At 44.5% G+C, this 16,584-nt stretch overlaps 2 protein-coding genes across 2 annotated transcripts; both read left to right on the top strand.

The window, feature by feature from the left end:
* Positions 1-739: 739 nt before the first annotated feature.
* Positions 740-3,112, top strand: LOC311269061 (odorant receptor 131-2-like; the record flags this gene model as incomplete). The annotated part of the gene is made up of 3 exons (XM_084373040.1): positions 740-897; positions 1,205-1,245; positions 2,211-3,112. The coding sequence occupies 3 exons, from the start codon at positions 740-742 to the stop codon at positions 3,110-3,112; spliced, it is 1,101 nt and encodes a 366-aa protein (XP_084229166.1).
* A 5,967-nt stretch (positions 3,113-9,079) lies between these two features.
* On the top strand, positions 9,080-11,879 carry LOC311269060 (odorant receptor 131-2-like; the record flags this gene model as incomplete). The annotated part of the gene is made up of 2 exons (XM_084373039.1): positions 9,080-9,293; positions 10,978-11,879. 2 exons carry the CDS (start codon positions 9,080-9,082, stop codon positions 11,877-11,879), a joined length of 1,116 nt encoding a protein of 371 aa, XP_084229165.1.
* Positions 11,880-16,584: the final 4,705 nt, after the last annotated feature.

Raw genomic sequence — 16,584 nt, 5'->3', positions numbered from 1 at the left:
TTGTTGTGATGCCTTTTGGTCTACAGGGGGCACCAGCCAGTTTTCAGAGACTAGTGGACATTGTGTTGGCTGGTACAGACTCTTTTGCTCAGGTTACCTTGATGACGTGGTGGTGTACAGTGCCACCTGGAGGACCACCTGTGTCATCTAGGTGAGGTGTTGCAGCGCATCCAGCAGGCGGGCTTGACCATCCACCCGCCAAAGTACCTTGGCCATGTGCTGGGCCAGGGGGTGATCCGTCCAAAGAAAGACAAGGTGCAGGCGGTGCTGGACTACCAATGGCCCTGGACCAAGAAGGATGTCCGGTCGATCCTGGGACTGGTGGGTTGGTACCGCCGGTTTGTGCCGGACTTTGTCCGTCGAGCAGCACCTTTGTCGGACTTGACCCGGAAATCGGCCTCCTCCCAGGTCCAGTGGGGGGAGGAGCAGGAGCAGGCGTTCTTGCACTTGAAGGGAGCGCTCTGCAAGGACCCAGTGCTCCAGAGCCCTGATTTTGGTCAGCACTTCACTGTCCAGACTGACGCCTCTGGTGTTGGTCTTGGGGCAGTGCTACTCCAGGGTGAGGGGGACGACAAGAAGCCTGTGGCTTACATTAGCCGCAAACTGTTTCCCCGGGAGACCAGCAGTTGAGCTGGAGTGCCTGGCCATGAAGTGGGCACTGGACACCTAAGAGTATTACCTGCTTGGTAGAGACTTTTTCTTGGAGACCGACCACCGCGCCTTGCAGTGGTTGGGCAGCATGAAGGACTCCAATGCTCGTGTTACCCGCTGGTTCTTGGCGTTGCAGCCGTACCGCTTTACGGTGCAGTACCGGGCGGGCAAGCAGAACACTGTAGCAGACTTCTTGTCTCGCCACCCTGTTGGCGAGACTCCAGAGGGGGAGGGAAATATGAGGAGGTGAGCAACCTTCCCCACTTCTCACAGTCTCCTCGGGTGAACGCCATTGTGTGGCGTGGCCCATGAGGGAGCGAAGAGAGACTTGGCTCAGACACTTGTACACACACACACGCACGCTCATACACTCTATGAAGATGTTATTTTAATGTGTATGTTTATGATATGTGGGTATTGTGCCATGCTTTGTTACGTGTGTGGTGTGAGCCGTGCACCGGCGTTGGGAACGCGGTGCGCCGCAGCTCGCACTCACCACACCCACAACTCACCTGTGACAGTTTTCACTCCTTTCTATCATCCTGGCATGTAGTGAGGTACCCACTACTCGTCCCGCTCTTCATCTGTTCACTGGTAAAGACACTGGTCCTGCATACACTCACCTGCACTCACAGTCCGGCTCCACTGCTCCTCTGCGGAAGCAAGCGCCGTTGCAGGGGAGGTCTTTATTGAGCGCGGGGCAAGGGGGGCGTTGTGGAAAATAAAAAGCCTTTTTCTGGCATTTGAAGCTTCGCTGGCTTGTGGTTTCATCCTCTATTACCTGGATCTAGTCTGCCCAGATCCCCTTTACGTGGGGAGGCCGCTCCGGTCGCTCACAGGGATGAATAAAAGTCTAAAGTCTACTGCCAAGATGGTGACGGCCGGTACTACCCGCTTTGAGCTTCATTCTGGCCCTTCAGAAACCTATGGGTGATGTCACAGTAACTCTGCCCACTATTTCTAAAGTCAGTGGCCACAGTATTTGCCCATATGTCTTCTTGCTTATATATGGTTTTAATTTCATTTTAGTTTCTCAAGTGGTCAATGGCCACATGAGAGACAAAACTGGATTTTGGCAAATTGTGCACTTATTCTTAACAATGCGAGAAAACAAAGAAGGAGAGATGCAATATATATTTATTCTACTGTAAATAAGGAAAAATGTAAATATTAACTTCTCTTGTAGGACACAACTTCTCAAACCCTCCTCCATAGAAACAACAAACAACAGAGCTCTGACTGGTTGTGGTGGTGATGACATCAAGACACAGATTATTACTAAAGGACATGATGGGCTGGAGGTTGATTCATTCCTCAGATTTGTCAAATGACATCAGACCAAATCAGTAGAAAATGTGTTTATCATGACTTTATCTTCATAGATTTTGTTTATTATGATGCTGTCTAAATGTAAAGTCTTTTGGTATTTTAACCCCTGAAAATGTTTCCAGGCGAACGTGCTTCTTTAATATATTGTTTGGAGAGTATTCCTGAACATGCTTCAGGATTCAGAGCTGTTCATTAAGCATTAGATGGTTGTGTTTGTGTGTTGCATGAAGCTGTGGTCATGAATGACACAACAGAAGTCACCCAGGCGTTGCTGCGGTTTCAGAGGTCTGTCAGGGCTTTGACTATGCTGCCATGCATTTTCTTTCTGTATGTGAACGGCGTCATGCTGTTTGCCGTGCTAAGGAAGCCTGTCCTCCTGGAGTCCTCTCGTTACATCCTGTTTGGTCATTTGCTGCTTACTGAGTCTCTGCAGCTGCTGGTGTCTGTTTTACTGTTCATCTTTGCTGTGACCAACGTCCAAATGATCAGTTATGCTTGTGTTTTTGTCACACTGTTTGCAAGCATCACTATAAAGATGTCACCCCTAAACCTCGCTGTGATGTCTCTGGAGAGATATGTTGCCATTTGTTTCCCACTGAGGCATGTTGAAATTGCCACTACCAGGAGGACAGGTGTGGCCATTGCTGTTATGTGGACGGTGGCGTCTTTGGAAGCATTCACCCTGCTTTCCCTTTTCGTCCAACTCGAGAACACAAGCTTTACTGTGCCAGGGTACTGCAACATACCAAATGTCTTCCGGCTACAGATTTATTTAACTTTATCTAAGGTCTTCAACATCCTGAATTTTGTATTAGTGAGCATTATTATCATCTATACATACATTGCTATCATGATTACTGTGAAGTCAGCCTCTGCCAATGTCCATGAGGCCAGCAAGGCCCATAAGACAGTTCTGTTGCATCTGTTTCAGCTAGGCCTGTGTCTCACCTCCACTATGTTTTCTATTATAAATCCCAGCCAACTGTTTGCCCTCTTTGTAGTTCTCATCATTTTCCCAAAGTGTTTGAGCCCACTCATATACGGCCTCAGAGATCAGACCTTCAGACATGTCTTTATATACTATTTCGCCTTTGGCTTCAAAATCACTAACATGACAATTCCTAAGTCCTGAATTTTTAAGGTAAAGGAAACATGTATCTGCAGCTGGAAAGTTTGTTTCTTCTTGTGATTGACTTTCGTGTGTGATATAGTCGAATGTATCTGGTCAGATTCAGGTCAGAATTAAGAATGTAGTTTAAATCATTGTTATTTTTTTGTCTGTTTCTCTCGGAAGATTTAAGATGTTGTACACTCAAAAAAAATGTGTGTTTTAATTTCATGTAAATATTCCATCTTATGTTAGTACATAAGTTCAATGTAATGTGTGACATGCAATACAAAGTTTTTCTATCATGTTGAGTCTCTGTGTATAATGAAAAAGTAAATTCATTTAGATGTATCCCCTAATCATGTCTCTTTATTAAATTATTATATTTAAAGTTAAGGGGAACTGTTTATTAAAGTTTTATACGTAAAAGTAATGCATTTCAAATTGGTTATTCTGTTTCCTGCACTGTGGCTTGACTGTTTCAAGCTACAGTAGCTATTATTTCTCTTTTATACATAATTTACTGTTTTTATATTATAAACAGGACTGATTTGTAGTATCTGTGATGGCACTATGAAAAACATGTTTTCTCATCACTTACTTTAAAGTTGTGTCATTGGTAGGAAAAAGTATTTGAGCATCTTTGAATAAATAGTTCAGGTTCAGTGATGATGGGGAACAATGTTTTAACATACACACTCTCTACTGCTTAATGCTTCTTATCCATATATACAGGGCCGCCCCTGGCAAAATTGGGGCCCTAAGCAGAATTTTATTTTGAGGCCCCCCCTTTACAAAATGACTGTATCACAAAATGCCATTTAGGTTTACAACCTTTTATTAGTAGGAACAAATCAAATGAACAGCCTCTTTCAACAATGGAACAAGCCTTTTACAGATGCAGGCTGCTTCAATAGACATGGTGCCTGATGGCCCTTGTGACATACTGGGTGCTGTCTCCGTGTCACCCTTAGTAACAAACTTCAGCATGGACCCTGTTATGACAAGAAATCCACCATACAAGCAGATTATTAAGATTTGTTTTGGTCTTAATGGTAAATTACACAATGAAATTAATGTAAATATTAGCCTCACAAAGATTAGAATGCAATTAATGCAAATACGACTACAGCTAATAATATTCATTATGATTTGATTTGATGATATTTCTATATTTAAATATTTTTATATAGTTATTTTTACATTTTGCACTTAGGTTCTATATTCTTACACTGCTGTTTGCTGCTGCAACGCTTTACATTTCTCCATTGTGGGTCAAATAAAGGATTATCTTAATTTTTCTTATCTAATCTTATATGACTTATGAATTAAATTCACCAAGAGATGGTGACATTTTAAGAAAAGACACTACAATATAACAGAAAGAAACTGAGAATCTGGTGAGTGCTAACCACGGTCAGACACAACTAAACTGAGCTCAAGCACAGACACACACTGTTGGTGCCTGTACTGGTATTCAGGCGAATAACGTGAGGCGAAACTTGCTTCTCTGTGAACTTTGATAGCTTGTTATCCTTAGCTAGCTTGGTAGCCTCCAGCTAGGTGGGCTTGTTTAACCACACTCAACCTCTATGCCCATTTTTCATTAGCCAGGAGTTATGCAGTGTCAGGTACTGTGCAATAATACCATTTTTTTTTTTTTACATATTTACATTTTTCTTTTCTTTCTCCTATTTAAATCTTTTTTTTTTTTTTAGCATTTTTAAGTCTACTTGTTTAATGTCCCTTGTACTTATTGTATTTCTGTCTACCTGCTACTGTAACAAGTAAATTTCCCCGATGTGGGATTGTGAGAAGGTGAGAAACCTTCCCCCCTTCTCAAAGTCTCCTCGGGTGAACGCCATTTTGTAGCGTGGCCCACGAGGGAGCGAAGAGAGACTTGGCTCGGACATTTGTACACACACACGCACACTCATACACCCACACACACATATTATTCTAAGGACTCTATGAAGATGTTATTTTGATGTGTATGTTTATGATATGTGGGTATTGTGCCATGCTTTGTTAACGTGTGTGGCGTGAGCCGAGCGTCGGGAACACGGTGCACCGCGGCTTGCACTCACCACACCCACAACTCAACCAGCAGCAGGACCAGGACCTGCACCAGCAGCACCAGTGACCTGGTCCAGAGCTGCGATCCCCAGGTTTGAGGAGGGGGATGACATTGAACAATACCTCACCACCTTTTAGTGGTTGGCCACGGCGTACCGCTGGCCAAGACAGGAATGGGCGGTGTTACTGGTGTCCTACCTGTCTGGCAGAGCATGTAGTGCCTATGTGGCTATGGATATGAACTATGCAATTGACTATGATCGTGTAAAGGAGGCCATCCTGAATAAGTATGAGATTAATGAGGAGGTGTACCGGAGGAGGTTTCGTGAGCCGGACGTCAGGCATGGAGAGATGCCTCGTGAGCTGTACACCCGCCTCAAGGATCTCTTCAACAAGTGGATTCGGCCAGCAACAAAGACAATCGACGAGGTCTCGGAGACACTCATCCTGGAGCAGTATCTTCATACTCTGACCCCTGACATCAGAGTCAGAGACTTCATGGCGGCTTGGCATGGACACAAGGCCTTCTGAATGGAGGTGCAACGAAGACCAGCAGCTCGAGGTAGGTCTGAGGGGTTTGGTTATGGGAGTGGTCCAAAGACTAGTGAGCCCAGTAGACTGCCTGCCCAAAGTTCATTTCCACCAGTTAGGCCCAGAGATGCCCCAGAACAGAAATCCAGTGGGTCAGTGGTTTGTTATTACTGCCATCAGGAGGGCCACATTAAGCCAGAGTGGCCCAATAGGAAGCCCACAACCAGAAGAATGGGGATACAGGCTTTGTGGGGAGGCTACAGACTGCCCCAGTCCTAGTTAATGGGAAGAGTGCCCCACTTAGTGGAAAAGAGAGACTTTGTGCTGGGTGGGAAACTGAGGGTTTTGTGTGTGAATGGTGATGAACATGAGTACCCTGTAGCAGAAGTCTACCTAGAGGTCAGAGGCCAGACTTACCAAATGACTGTGGGTGTGGTTGAGGGACTGAGCCATTCTGTGGTCATCGGCCAAGACATCCTTGTCCTGCCCGAGCTGGTGCGAACAAGCCAGCCAGTCAGTATGGTGGTGACTAGGTCCCAGAGCCGAGCACTGGGCCCTGAAGAGTCTACTGGTGAGTCCAATGAACTGTCAGAATTACCTTTGTTTAACGAGGACATCGCTGCTCCCATCAGAACGAGGGGTAAGAAGTCCCGCAGACAGTGCAGACAGGATAAGCTAGTCGGGCGGTAGAAAGAAATGATGAGCTACCACCCAGCCAGATGATGAGTGGAGGGAGGTTCCGGACCAGTTTGAGCAGCTGCAGAGGGATGATCCCACTCTGCAGAAAGCTTTTTACAGGGTCTCCCACATTGATTATGGCCAGACAGAAGTCCCTCCTGCTCTGTCTGGGGAAAGTTATGTGGTCAAAGATGGGCTATTGTATCATCAGCCAGGAGAGGGCAGGGCCGAGCAGCTCGTGGTACCCAAAAAACTCAGGGAACAGGTGCTTAGCAATGGGTCACAAAATTCCTTGGGTGCTGCCAGGTTTTATTGGCCAGGGCACTATGGTGGTGTGCTGAACTATTGTAAGTCCTGCCCTGAATGCCAGTTGACCAGCAAGAGGAAGACTAGCCCTTATCCCCTTCAGCCACGTCCTGTCATTGAGGTGCCCTTTACCCGCATAGCGATGGACATTGTAGGCCCCCTGGAGAGAACTCAAACAGGCTACAAGTACATCCTGGTAATTTGTAATTATGCCATTCGTTACCCGGAAGCCTTCCCCCTGCACAAAGTCTCTGCTCGTCCAATAGCACAGGCTTTGGTGCAGCTATTCTCCAGGGTGGGCATCCCATAGGAAGTCCTCACTGACCAGGGCACTGCTTTTCTCTCAAAGACCCTCAGGCAGGTTTTATGGTTTGCTGGGCATTAAGGGCATCAGAACCACTCCATACCACCCTCAGACCGATGGCCTTGTAGAGCGGTACAACCCAGACTCTGAAAAGCATGTTGAGGAAGTTGGCAGCCAATGGGGAAGACTGGGATCGCTGGCTGCCCTACTTGCTCTTTGCTTACCGTGAGGTCCCCCAGGCCTCCACGGGCTTTTCACCTTTTGAGCTGCTTTATGGTCGACAGGTTCGAGGTCCCTTGGATGTCCTGAGAGAGGCCTGGGAGGAACCCAGGTCACCCAAGACCCGCAGCGTCCTGGCCCACGTTCTGAAGATGAGGGACAAGATGAAGGAGATGGCGGAGCTGGGGAACAGCCTGACATTCCGAAACACCTCCATTCCGAAACCCCTCCATCCCGACACACCCCATTCCGACACACCGCTGTTCCGAATCCGACTTTCAACTTCCAATTACTTCCCAATATGGTTAGGGTCAGGGGTTAGGGTCGGGGGTACCACAAAAGCCTTTTCGGAATAGCGGGGTCTTTAGAAAAAATGGGAAACCACGGCATTACGATGAATGGAAGTCTATTTTCGGAACAGCGGGGTTTCGGAAAGGCGGGGTGTAACCGTGGAGCTGGTGCGGACAAACCTGGGGCAGGCCCAGTCACACCAGAAGTCCTGGTATGACAAGGCAGCCAGGCAGAAGAGCCTTCAACCAGGTCAGAAGGTTCTGCTTCTTCTGCCCACCACAGAGAACAAGCTGCTTGCCAGGTGGCAAGGGCCCTATGAGGTGGTGCGGAAGATGGGTCCAGCCACCTACGAGATTGAAAAGAGTGGCATGAGAGGAAGTCAGAGTTGCAGCTCAGGGTGCAGGCTGTGGTGGAGGAGGAGGAGAGTCCTGAGCTGTTCTTCCCCACCGGCCAGCAGTCAGCCGCCATGGACCTGTCTCATCTGACTTCCAGCCAGCAGAGGGAGCTGGAAGCAATCGTTCCTTCTGGCCTTTTCCAGAAGAGGCCGGGCTTCACCACAGTGGTGGAGCACTCCATCCCCCTCAAAGACACAACCCCGGTAAGGCAGCGGATGTACCGGGTGCCTCAGCGTCTCCTGTCATCCCTCAAGACTGAGGTGGAGGAGATGTTGTCCTTGGGGGTGATTGAGAGGTCCTCCAGTGAGTGGAGCAACCCAGTGGTGATAGTGCCCAAGAAAGATGGCACCATGTGCTTCTGCATTGACTTTCGTCGGGTAAACACCCAGTCCCATTTTGATGCTTACCCCATGCCGAGGCTGGAGGACTTGATCGAGTGCCTTGGCAAAGCATCATATATCACTACATTGGACTTGTGCAAAGGTTACTGGCAAGTGCCTCTGACCAAGGAGGCCAGGCCTTACACAGCCTTTTCGTACCCCTCAGGGGCTGTTTCAGTTTGTTGTGATGCCCTTTGGTCTACAGGGGGCACCAGCCAGTTTTCAGAGACTTATGGACATTGTGTTGGCTGGTACAGACTCTTTTGCGGCAGCTTGCCTTGATGACGTGGTGGTGTACAGTGCCACCTGGAGGACCACCTGTGTCATCTAGGTGAGGTGTTGCGGCGCATCCAGCAGGCGGGCTTGACCATCCACCCGCCAAAGTACCTTGGCCATGTGCTGGGCCAGGGGGTGATCCATCCACAGAAAGACAAGGTGCAGGCGGTGCTGGACAGCCAATGGCCCTGGACCAAGAAGGATGTCCGGTTGATCCTGGGACTGGTGGGTTGGTACCACCGGTTTGTGCCGGACTTTGCCCGTCGAGCACAATTTGTCGGACTTGACCCGGAAATCGGGCTCCTACCAGGTCCAGCGGGGGGAGGAGCAGGAGCAGGCGCTCTTTGACTTGAAGGGGGCGCTCTGCAAGGACCCAGTGCTCCAGAGCCCTGATTTTGGTCAGCACTTCACTGTCCAGACTGATGCCTCTGGTGTTGGTCTTGGGGCAGTGCTACTCCAGGGTGAGGGGGACGACAAGAAGCCTGTGGCTTACATTAGCCGCAAACTGTTTCCCCGGGAGTGACAGTGCCTGGCCATGAAGTGGGCACTGGACACCTTAGAGTATTACCTTGGTAGAGACTTTTTCTTGGAGACCGACCACCGCGCCTTGCAGTGGTTGGGCAGGATGAAGGACTCTAATGCTCGTGTTACCAGCTGGTTCTTCGCGTTGCAGCCGTACCGCTTTACGGTGCAGTACCGGGCGGGCAAGCAGAACACTGTAGCAGACTTCTTGTCTCGCCACCCTGTTGGCGAGACTCCAGGGGGGGGGGAAATATGAGAAGGTGAGCAACCTTCCCCCCTTCTCACAGTTTCCTCGGGTGAACGTCATTGTGTGGTGTGGCCCACGAGGGAGTGAAGAGAGACTTGGCTCGAACATTTGTACACGCACACTCATACACTCTATGAATATGTTATTTTGATGTGTATGTTTATGATATGTGGGTATTGTGCCATGCTTTGTTAACGTGTGTGGCGTGAGCCGTGCACCGGCGTCGGGAAAGCGGGGCGTTGCGGCTCGGACTCACCACACCCACAACTCACCTGTGACAGTTTTCGCTCCTTTCTATCATCCTGGCGTGTAGTGAGGTACCCACTACTCGTCTTGCTCTTCATCCGTTCACTGGTAAAGACTCTGGTCCTGCATACACTCACCTGCACTCACAGTCCGGCTCCACTGCTCCTCTGCGGAAGCGAGCACCGTTGCAGGGGAGGTCTTTATTGAGCATGGGGCAAGGGGGGCGCGTCCCAGGGTGCTCAGGGGTGTTAGTTTTGATATTGTATATTGGTTTCGGTGATCATCATACAGAGGTTTTGTGTTGACAGGTGAAATATTGTCTGAGTCAAAAGGGGATTTTGTATTGTTTATTCTGGGGGATATTCATGTGTATAATGGCAGATGTGGACCATTATGGTTTTGGTGTTCCCCCTCATTAATGGTTTGCCCCAATTGGGCTTAGCATGCTGCCATATTTAAGGGAGCTTCATTCAGCTTCCTGGGGCTCTGAGAGGAAGTAGCCTGGTGCGAGGCTATGTTATTGCCATTGTTTGCTTTTCTTTGCCCTCAGAGTATGTGTGTGTATTTTCATTGTCGTTGTGGAAAATAAAAAGCCTTTTTCTGGCATTTGAAGCTTCACTGGCTTGTGGTTTCATCCTCTATTACCTGGATCTAGTCTGCCCAGATCCCCTTTACGTGGGGAGGCCGCTCGGGTTGCTCACAGGGATGAATAAAAGTCTAAAGTCTACTGCCAAGATGGTGACGGCCGGTACTACCCGCTTTGAGCTTCATTCTGGTCCTTCAGAAACCTATGGGTGATGTCACAGTGACTCTGCCCACTTCTTCTACAGTCAGTGGCCACAGTATTTGTCCATATGCCTTTGTGCTTATATATGGTTTTAATTTCATTTCAGTTCCTCAAGTGGTCAATGGCCACATGAGAGACAAAACTGGATTTTGGCAAATTGTGCATTTACTCTTAACAATGTGAGAAAACAAAGAAGGAGAAATGTGATATTTATTCTACTGTAAATAAGGAAAAATGTAAATATTAACTTCTCTTGTAGGACACAACTTCTCAAACCCTCCTCCATAGAAACAAACAACACAGAGCTCTGACTGGTTGTGGCGGTGATGACATCAAGACACAGATTGTTACTAAAGGACATGATGGCTGGAGGTTGATTCATTCCTCAGATTTGTCAAATGACATCAGACCAAATCAGTAGAAAATGTGTTTATCATGACTTTATCTTCATAGATTCTGTTTTATTATGATGCTGTCTAAATGTAAAGTCTTTTGGTATTTTAAACCCTGAAAATGTTTCCAGGCGAATGTGCTTCTTTAATATGTTGTTTGCAGAATATTCCTAGACATGCTTCAGGATTCAGAGCTGTTCATTAAGCATTAGATGGTTGTGTTTGTGTGTTGCATGAAGCTGTGGTCATGAATGACACAACAGAAGTCACCCAGGCGTTGCTGCGGTTTCAGAGGTCTGTCAAAGCTTTGTCTATACTGCCATGCATTTTCTTTCTGTATGTGAACGGCGTCATGCTGTTTGCCGTGCTGAGGAAGCCTGTCCTCTTGGAGTCCTCTCGTTACATCCTGTTTGGTCATTTGCTGCTCACTGAGTCTCTGCAGCTGCTGGTGTTTGTTTTACTGTTCATCTTTGCTGTGACCACCGTTCGAATGATCAGTTATGCTTGTGTTTTTGTCACGCTGTTTGCAAGCATCACTGTAAAGATGCCACCCCTAAACCTCGCTGTGATGTCTTTGGAGAGATATGTTGCTGTTTGTTTCCCACTGAGGCATGTTGAATTTGCCACTACCAGGAGGACAGGTGTGGCCATTGCTGTTATGTGGACGGTGGCTTCTTTGGAAGCATTCACCCTGCTTTCCCTTTTCATCCGACTTGAGAGCACAAGCTTTACTGTGCCAGTGTACTGCAACATGCCAAATGTCTTCCGGCTACAGATTTATTCAACTTTATCTAAGGTCTTCAAGATCCTGAATTTTGTATTAGTGAGCATTATTATCATCTATACATACATTGCTATCATGATTACTGTGAAGTCAGCCTCTGCCAATGTCCATGAGGCCAGCAAGGCCCATAAGACAGTGCTGTTGCATCTGTTTCAGCTAGGCCTGTGTCTCACCTCCACTATGTTTTCTATTATAAATTCCAGCCAACTGTTTGCCCTCTTTGTAGTTCTCATCATTTTCCCAAAGTGTTTGAGCCCACTCATATACGGCCTCAGAGATCAGACCTTCAGACATGTCTTTATATACTATTTCACCTTTGGCTTCAAAATCAGTAACATGACATTTCCTAAGTCCTGAATTTTTAAGGTAAAGGAAACATATATCTGCGGCTGGAAAGTTTGTTTCTTCTTGTGATTGACTTTCGTGTGTGATATAGTCGAATGTATCTGATCAGATTCAGGTCAGGATTAAGAATGTAGTTTAAATCATTATAATCATTATTATTTATCATATGTTGTCTGTTTCCCTCAGAAGATTTAAGATATTGTACACTCAAAAAAATAACTAGCCTAAAACAGGCATTTTAAGTGTCTTAATTTCATGTAAATGTTCCATCTTACTTTAGTACATAAGTTCAATGTAATGTGTGACATGCGATACAAAGTTCTTCTATCATGTTGAGTCTCTGTGTATAATTAAAAAGTAAATTCATGCAGACGTATCCCCTAATCATGTCTCTTTATTCAATTATTATATTTAAAGTTAAGGGGAACTGTTTTTCAAGTGTTTATTAAAGTTTTATACATAAAAGTAGTGAATTTCAAATTGGTTATTCTGTTTCCTGCACTGTGGCTTGACTGTTTCTCTTTTATACATAATTAACTGTTTTTATATCATAAACAAGACTGTTTTGTAGTATCTGTGATGGCACTATGAAAAAAATGTGTTTCTCATCACTTACTTTAAAGTTGTGTCATTGGAGGTCATTAATTGAATAAAAAGTAAACCCTTCTGTTGCTGCAGCTCCTTTTTCCTCTCTCTTTATTAGCATTCGTATGGCATAGTCTCTTCCTGTAGGCATTATATTATATTCTATAGTATACATATTTTAAAGGTTACGCCACTCAGAAATGCCATTCATTATTATGCAACGGATGTAGAACATATAGGGGTTTTTTTATGAAAAGAAGTTTTCTAAAAGAATGGATAGAGATGAGATTTTTAGTTTGTCAAATGTATATTACCAATGGTGTTATTCCGATGTAAACTTACAATGAGAATTACTGATAGATAAGATCAATTTTATACCCGTAGATTTAAACACATATTTAAAAATAACAAATATCACTGGAATACAACAGATGACTTAAGCTTCTGGACACCAAATATCATGAAATCTGACAGGACAAGTCAACATTTTTAAAGTAGTTGTCACTAATCACTGTCTACTGCCTCCAATATTGTAATCATACAATAAGTTGAATGTTTTATAACAATTGGACCAAAAGTCACAAGTCACAAGTTAACACTGAGAAAGGAGGGATGTTATAAGATGTAAAGGTACATTTTCAAAGCGAGATGTAAATCCTGCTGGTTGTAATTCAGCCTTTCAGCCAGCAGAGGTCACTTTTGGTTTGGAAATAGGTTACTAGGGTGATAACTACCACAATGTGTACTTTCAGTCTTTAATATGTAAGCTTATGGTAACTTTTTAGTCTTTATAAAAACATATAGCAGCTATGTAAACTTCTATGATGTTGTGAAAAATGGGGCTGTTCAGTAACTTGGTGATATTGATGAAATTCCTATCCCCTCCTCTTTCTCACAGTCCAGATGGACACTTGTGTAGCAGAGAGCATAGAGACAGAGAGCAGAGAGAGACCAATTTATGTGGGTAAACAGGGAGGGAGGTGCTGACCCGCAGAAGAAAAGAAGCGTCTGAGCGGGAGGTGGACTAATTTAACCGATCTTTACTCCGTCACAATCCTGAAGCCCTCTCAATACCTCTCTGGCCTTCATGAAAGAGCACTTGAAGGGTTGAAAAACATTCCAGAGAGAGAAAATACCTGGTGACAGAAAGCAGCTTTAGTTTAGAGCGGGAGCAGGAGGGAGAGTTTCTTATCATGATCACAAAATTCTTCACATCCTCAACTAAGAAAATGGAGTCTGTGGCTTTGGCTTAATAATGGCGAGCTACATAAACACAGGCCCCTGTTTTATTTTTGGTCACACAGGTTATGTGTCACTGTTTCCACTGTGTTGTGGCATTTCCGCGGGCTGTTGTGCTCACAGGGAGCGCATCCAGAAAATAGAATTATCTCTGAACAGAAAGCTTATTTTGATCAGTATTTGAAGATCTGACTTTTACACAAGTAATCTCACTATTACTTTTTCAGACAAAAAGGTTTAAGCAATGACTATTGTGTATTTCTGGGCTACATGCAAGTAAACAAACCCGACTCTATCCTATCAGAAAATATTCTCAAGAAAACTGGAGAGTTATGACACTGAAAACCAACTTTTTTACCAGCCTGGGAAAACTCTACACAGTAGACGGGGATGAAATACCAAGAATGCTTGCACAATATAATGCAAACCAGTGCAGTAGCCCACAAAAAATGCTATTGTGAAAGAAGTTCTTATTGTGTTTAGGAGGCTGCATGTTGTTCAGACTGTGTCAACATACTGGACACTTCCCTTGCCCCCCACCCCCATACCCAGGCCCACACAAACATACACACAACTGCAACTACCCACCATATGTGTGTAGTTTTTGCACAGATTGTCAGTGACAGCACGCATATTTTGCACTAACATGCATTGCACTGAATCATTGGATATTCGTACTGTATGATACTGCACATTTGTATTATACCGTATATCGGTACCAATGTTGCATATTTGCATATTGCACATTGTACGTCTTCTGTAAATGTTTGTATCTTATTATTGTTATTGTTCTCATATTTCTCTTTTTTGGTAAGCAGAAGAGAAAGATCTTCATTGACTGATTTTTTAATGCCTAAACAAACTAAATAAACACACTCTCTTTGTTTTCGTGACTGAATAAACTGAATTTCATTCTGTTTTACTTTGTTTACATTTGGCAGACCCTGCCACCTTTCTAGTTCTGGGGACCTTATTTCCCTCTGAGAACAGCTTGTTTATTTAGTTACGGAAAAAATAAATATTTCTGTATTTGTACTTTTACCTCATTCATTTTGTAAATATTAGAGTTACGAATTTCTTCGTTTAAAAACTACACAGTGCCCCTTTAACTTCATAAGTTTTTCATTGTAAAACGGCATTCAGAGTGGAAGGCAACGGAAGAATTTCATTGTGCCGTTTGGAAACTCTGCATATGACAATTAACATTTTGAATCTTGAATCTTGACTATAGTCATCCTTTCTGTTATGATGCTCATGTTATACATACGGAGGACTGACCTATACACCTTGAAATATAATTCATTCCTGTGCAATAACAACACAGCCCAAGAAGAAGAAAGAAGGAGAAATAGTTGAATTAAGACTTCACTTTACCCCTACAATATTGAACCTACTACAAATGCAGTATGTGTTTTTTTACAAGAATGTTTCTGATTTTTTTGTCCGCTACCCCTAAATTCTTTATCTGAAAACCCTAGCAGTTACAAAACATTTCACTGTGTTTGTTGATTTGGCAAGAGCTGGACATATTTGATTGACATAAGAAAGCGGTGGAAATCGTATTTGACAGATTAGCTGCTGATGAAACAAAAAGGAAATATGAAACAAAGAGGGGGGAGAAAGGATGTAATAGTCGAGCTCATCATGTCTAAATTGCATTTGATGGAAATGTCTACTGCTCCGAGAGGAGGGGTTGTGGAAAAGTCAGCGGGAAACTTTATAATGTAAAAATTCAAATATGTCTGTGATTTAAGAAGAAGCCCCTTAATTGAATCATACAGTCTGTAAGTCGGCTCCTCTCGATCCCTCATCATAAAATTCTTTGTCGCAGCAGCATATGGCTTTCATGTTGATGCACTGCACTCAAGGCGAGATCTTCAGACTGAACTTTAGAACAATGAGAATATTCAATGCACTCATTTTACCCACTTCGAGATGGATTAAAGAAAAGACGTGCTGACGAGCACACTCACACACACAAACGCTTGCACTGCGGAGTAGCAGATGAATGGGATGGTGGGAGAGTAATTGTATCCCTCGTGGCTCTCCAAAGGACAGCACTGAGACTCAAATTAAAGCACTGACCTGGTTATCTTTCCCTCAGTAGAAGGGGGTGCTGCCCCCCAGCCCCCATCACATCCCACCCACATTTGCTTTGCAAAGATTAACTTGTTGATTATGAGCACTAACAACATATGTCTGCATAACAGACCCATGCAGCTACAATTCACCAATAACAGCAATATTAACATTCTCACCAACCTTTAAGTGTTACTTATAAAATACAGTTAGGTATCACCAATGACAGTGTGTCTCTAGAGAGAAAATTAGACAATATAACCATTTTTAGAAATTTGCAAACAGTGAACAGTGAAATATGTACCACCATGAATACCACAGACACATTACTATACCCCACAGAGGTATAAATGTTCATCTCTAAGGGAACCATGCCAGGATGAACGGTGTCAACCTTTTTTTACTGCAGGCGTTTCAAGTTGTCCTAACAGGACAAACACAGGTAGGAGTGATAACATTAATGATGGCTCAGTTCAAAGTCTCCCTGGAGGCCATACTAGTAAGCCAACAATGTACTGACGCCCTGAAACTGGCCAAACAAAATGGGACGCAGCCATCGTTGATGTTGTCCATTACATTCGTGCTTTTCCCATGCTTTTCGTACTGTTGAATGTCAAAATAAATGCCTGTCAACACGTCTGACTTGTAAAAAGAGAACAATTGTCAGTCATATTTTTCTAAATATGGATGCACTTGCAAAATGCAGTGAAGCAAGAATCAAGCAATTTCTTCTACCTTTGTCTTAAAGGGTGAAAATGGTATGGATAACAAAAAATTAAAAAAAAATTATACTAGTGATGTGTTATTCGTAGAA

This window comes from Pagrus pagrus (assembly GCF_965226575.1).
Source record: "Pagrus pagrus genome assembly, chromosome: 14".
In the NCBI taxonomy this organism is placed as follows: domain Eukaryota; kingdom Metazoa; phylum Chordata; class Actinopteri; order Spariformes; family Sparidae; genus Pagrus; species Pagrus pagrus.
This window is presented reverse-complemented; position numbering and strand designations above follow the sequence as displayed.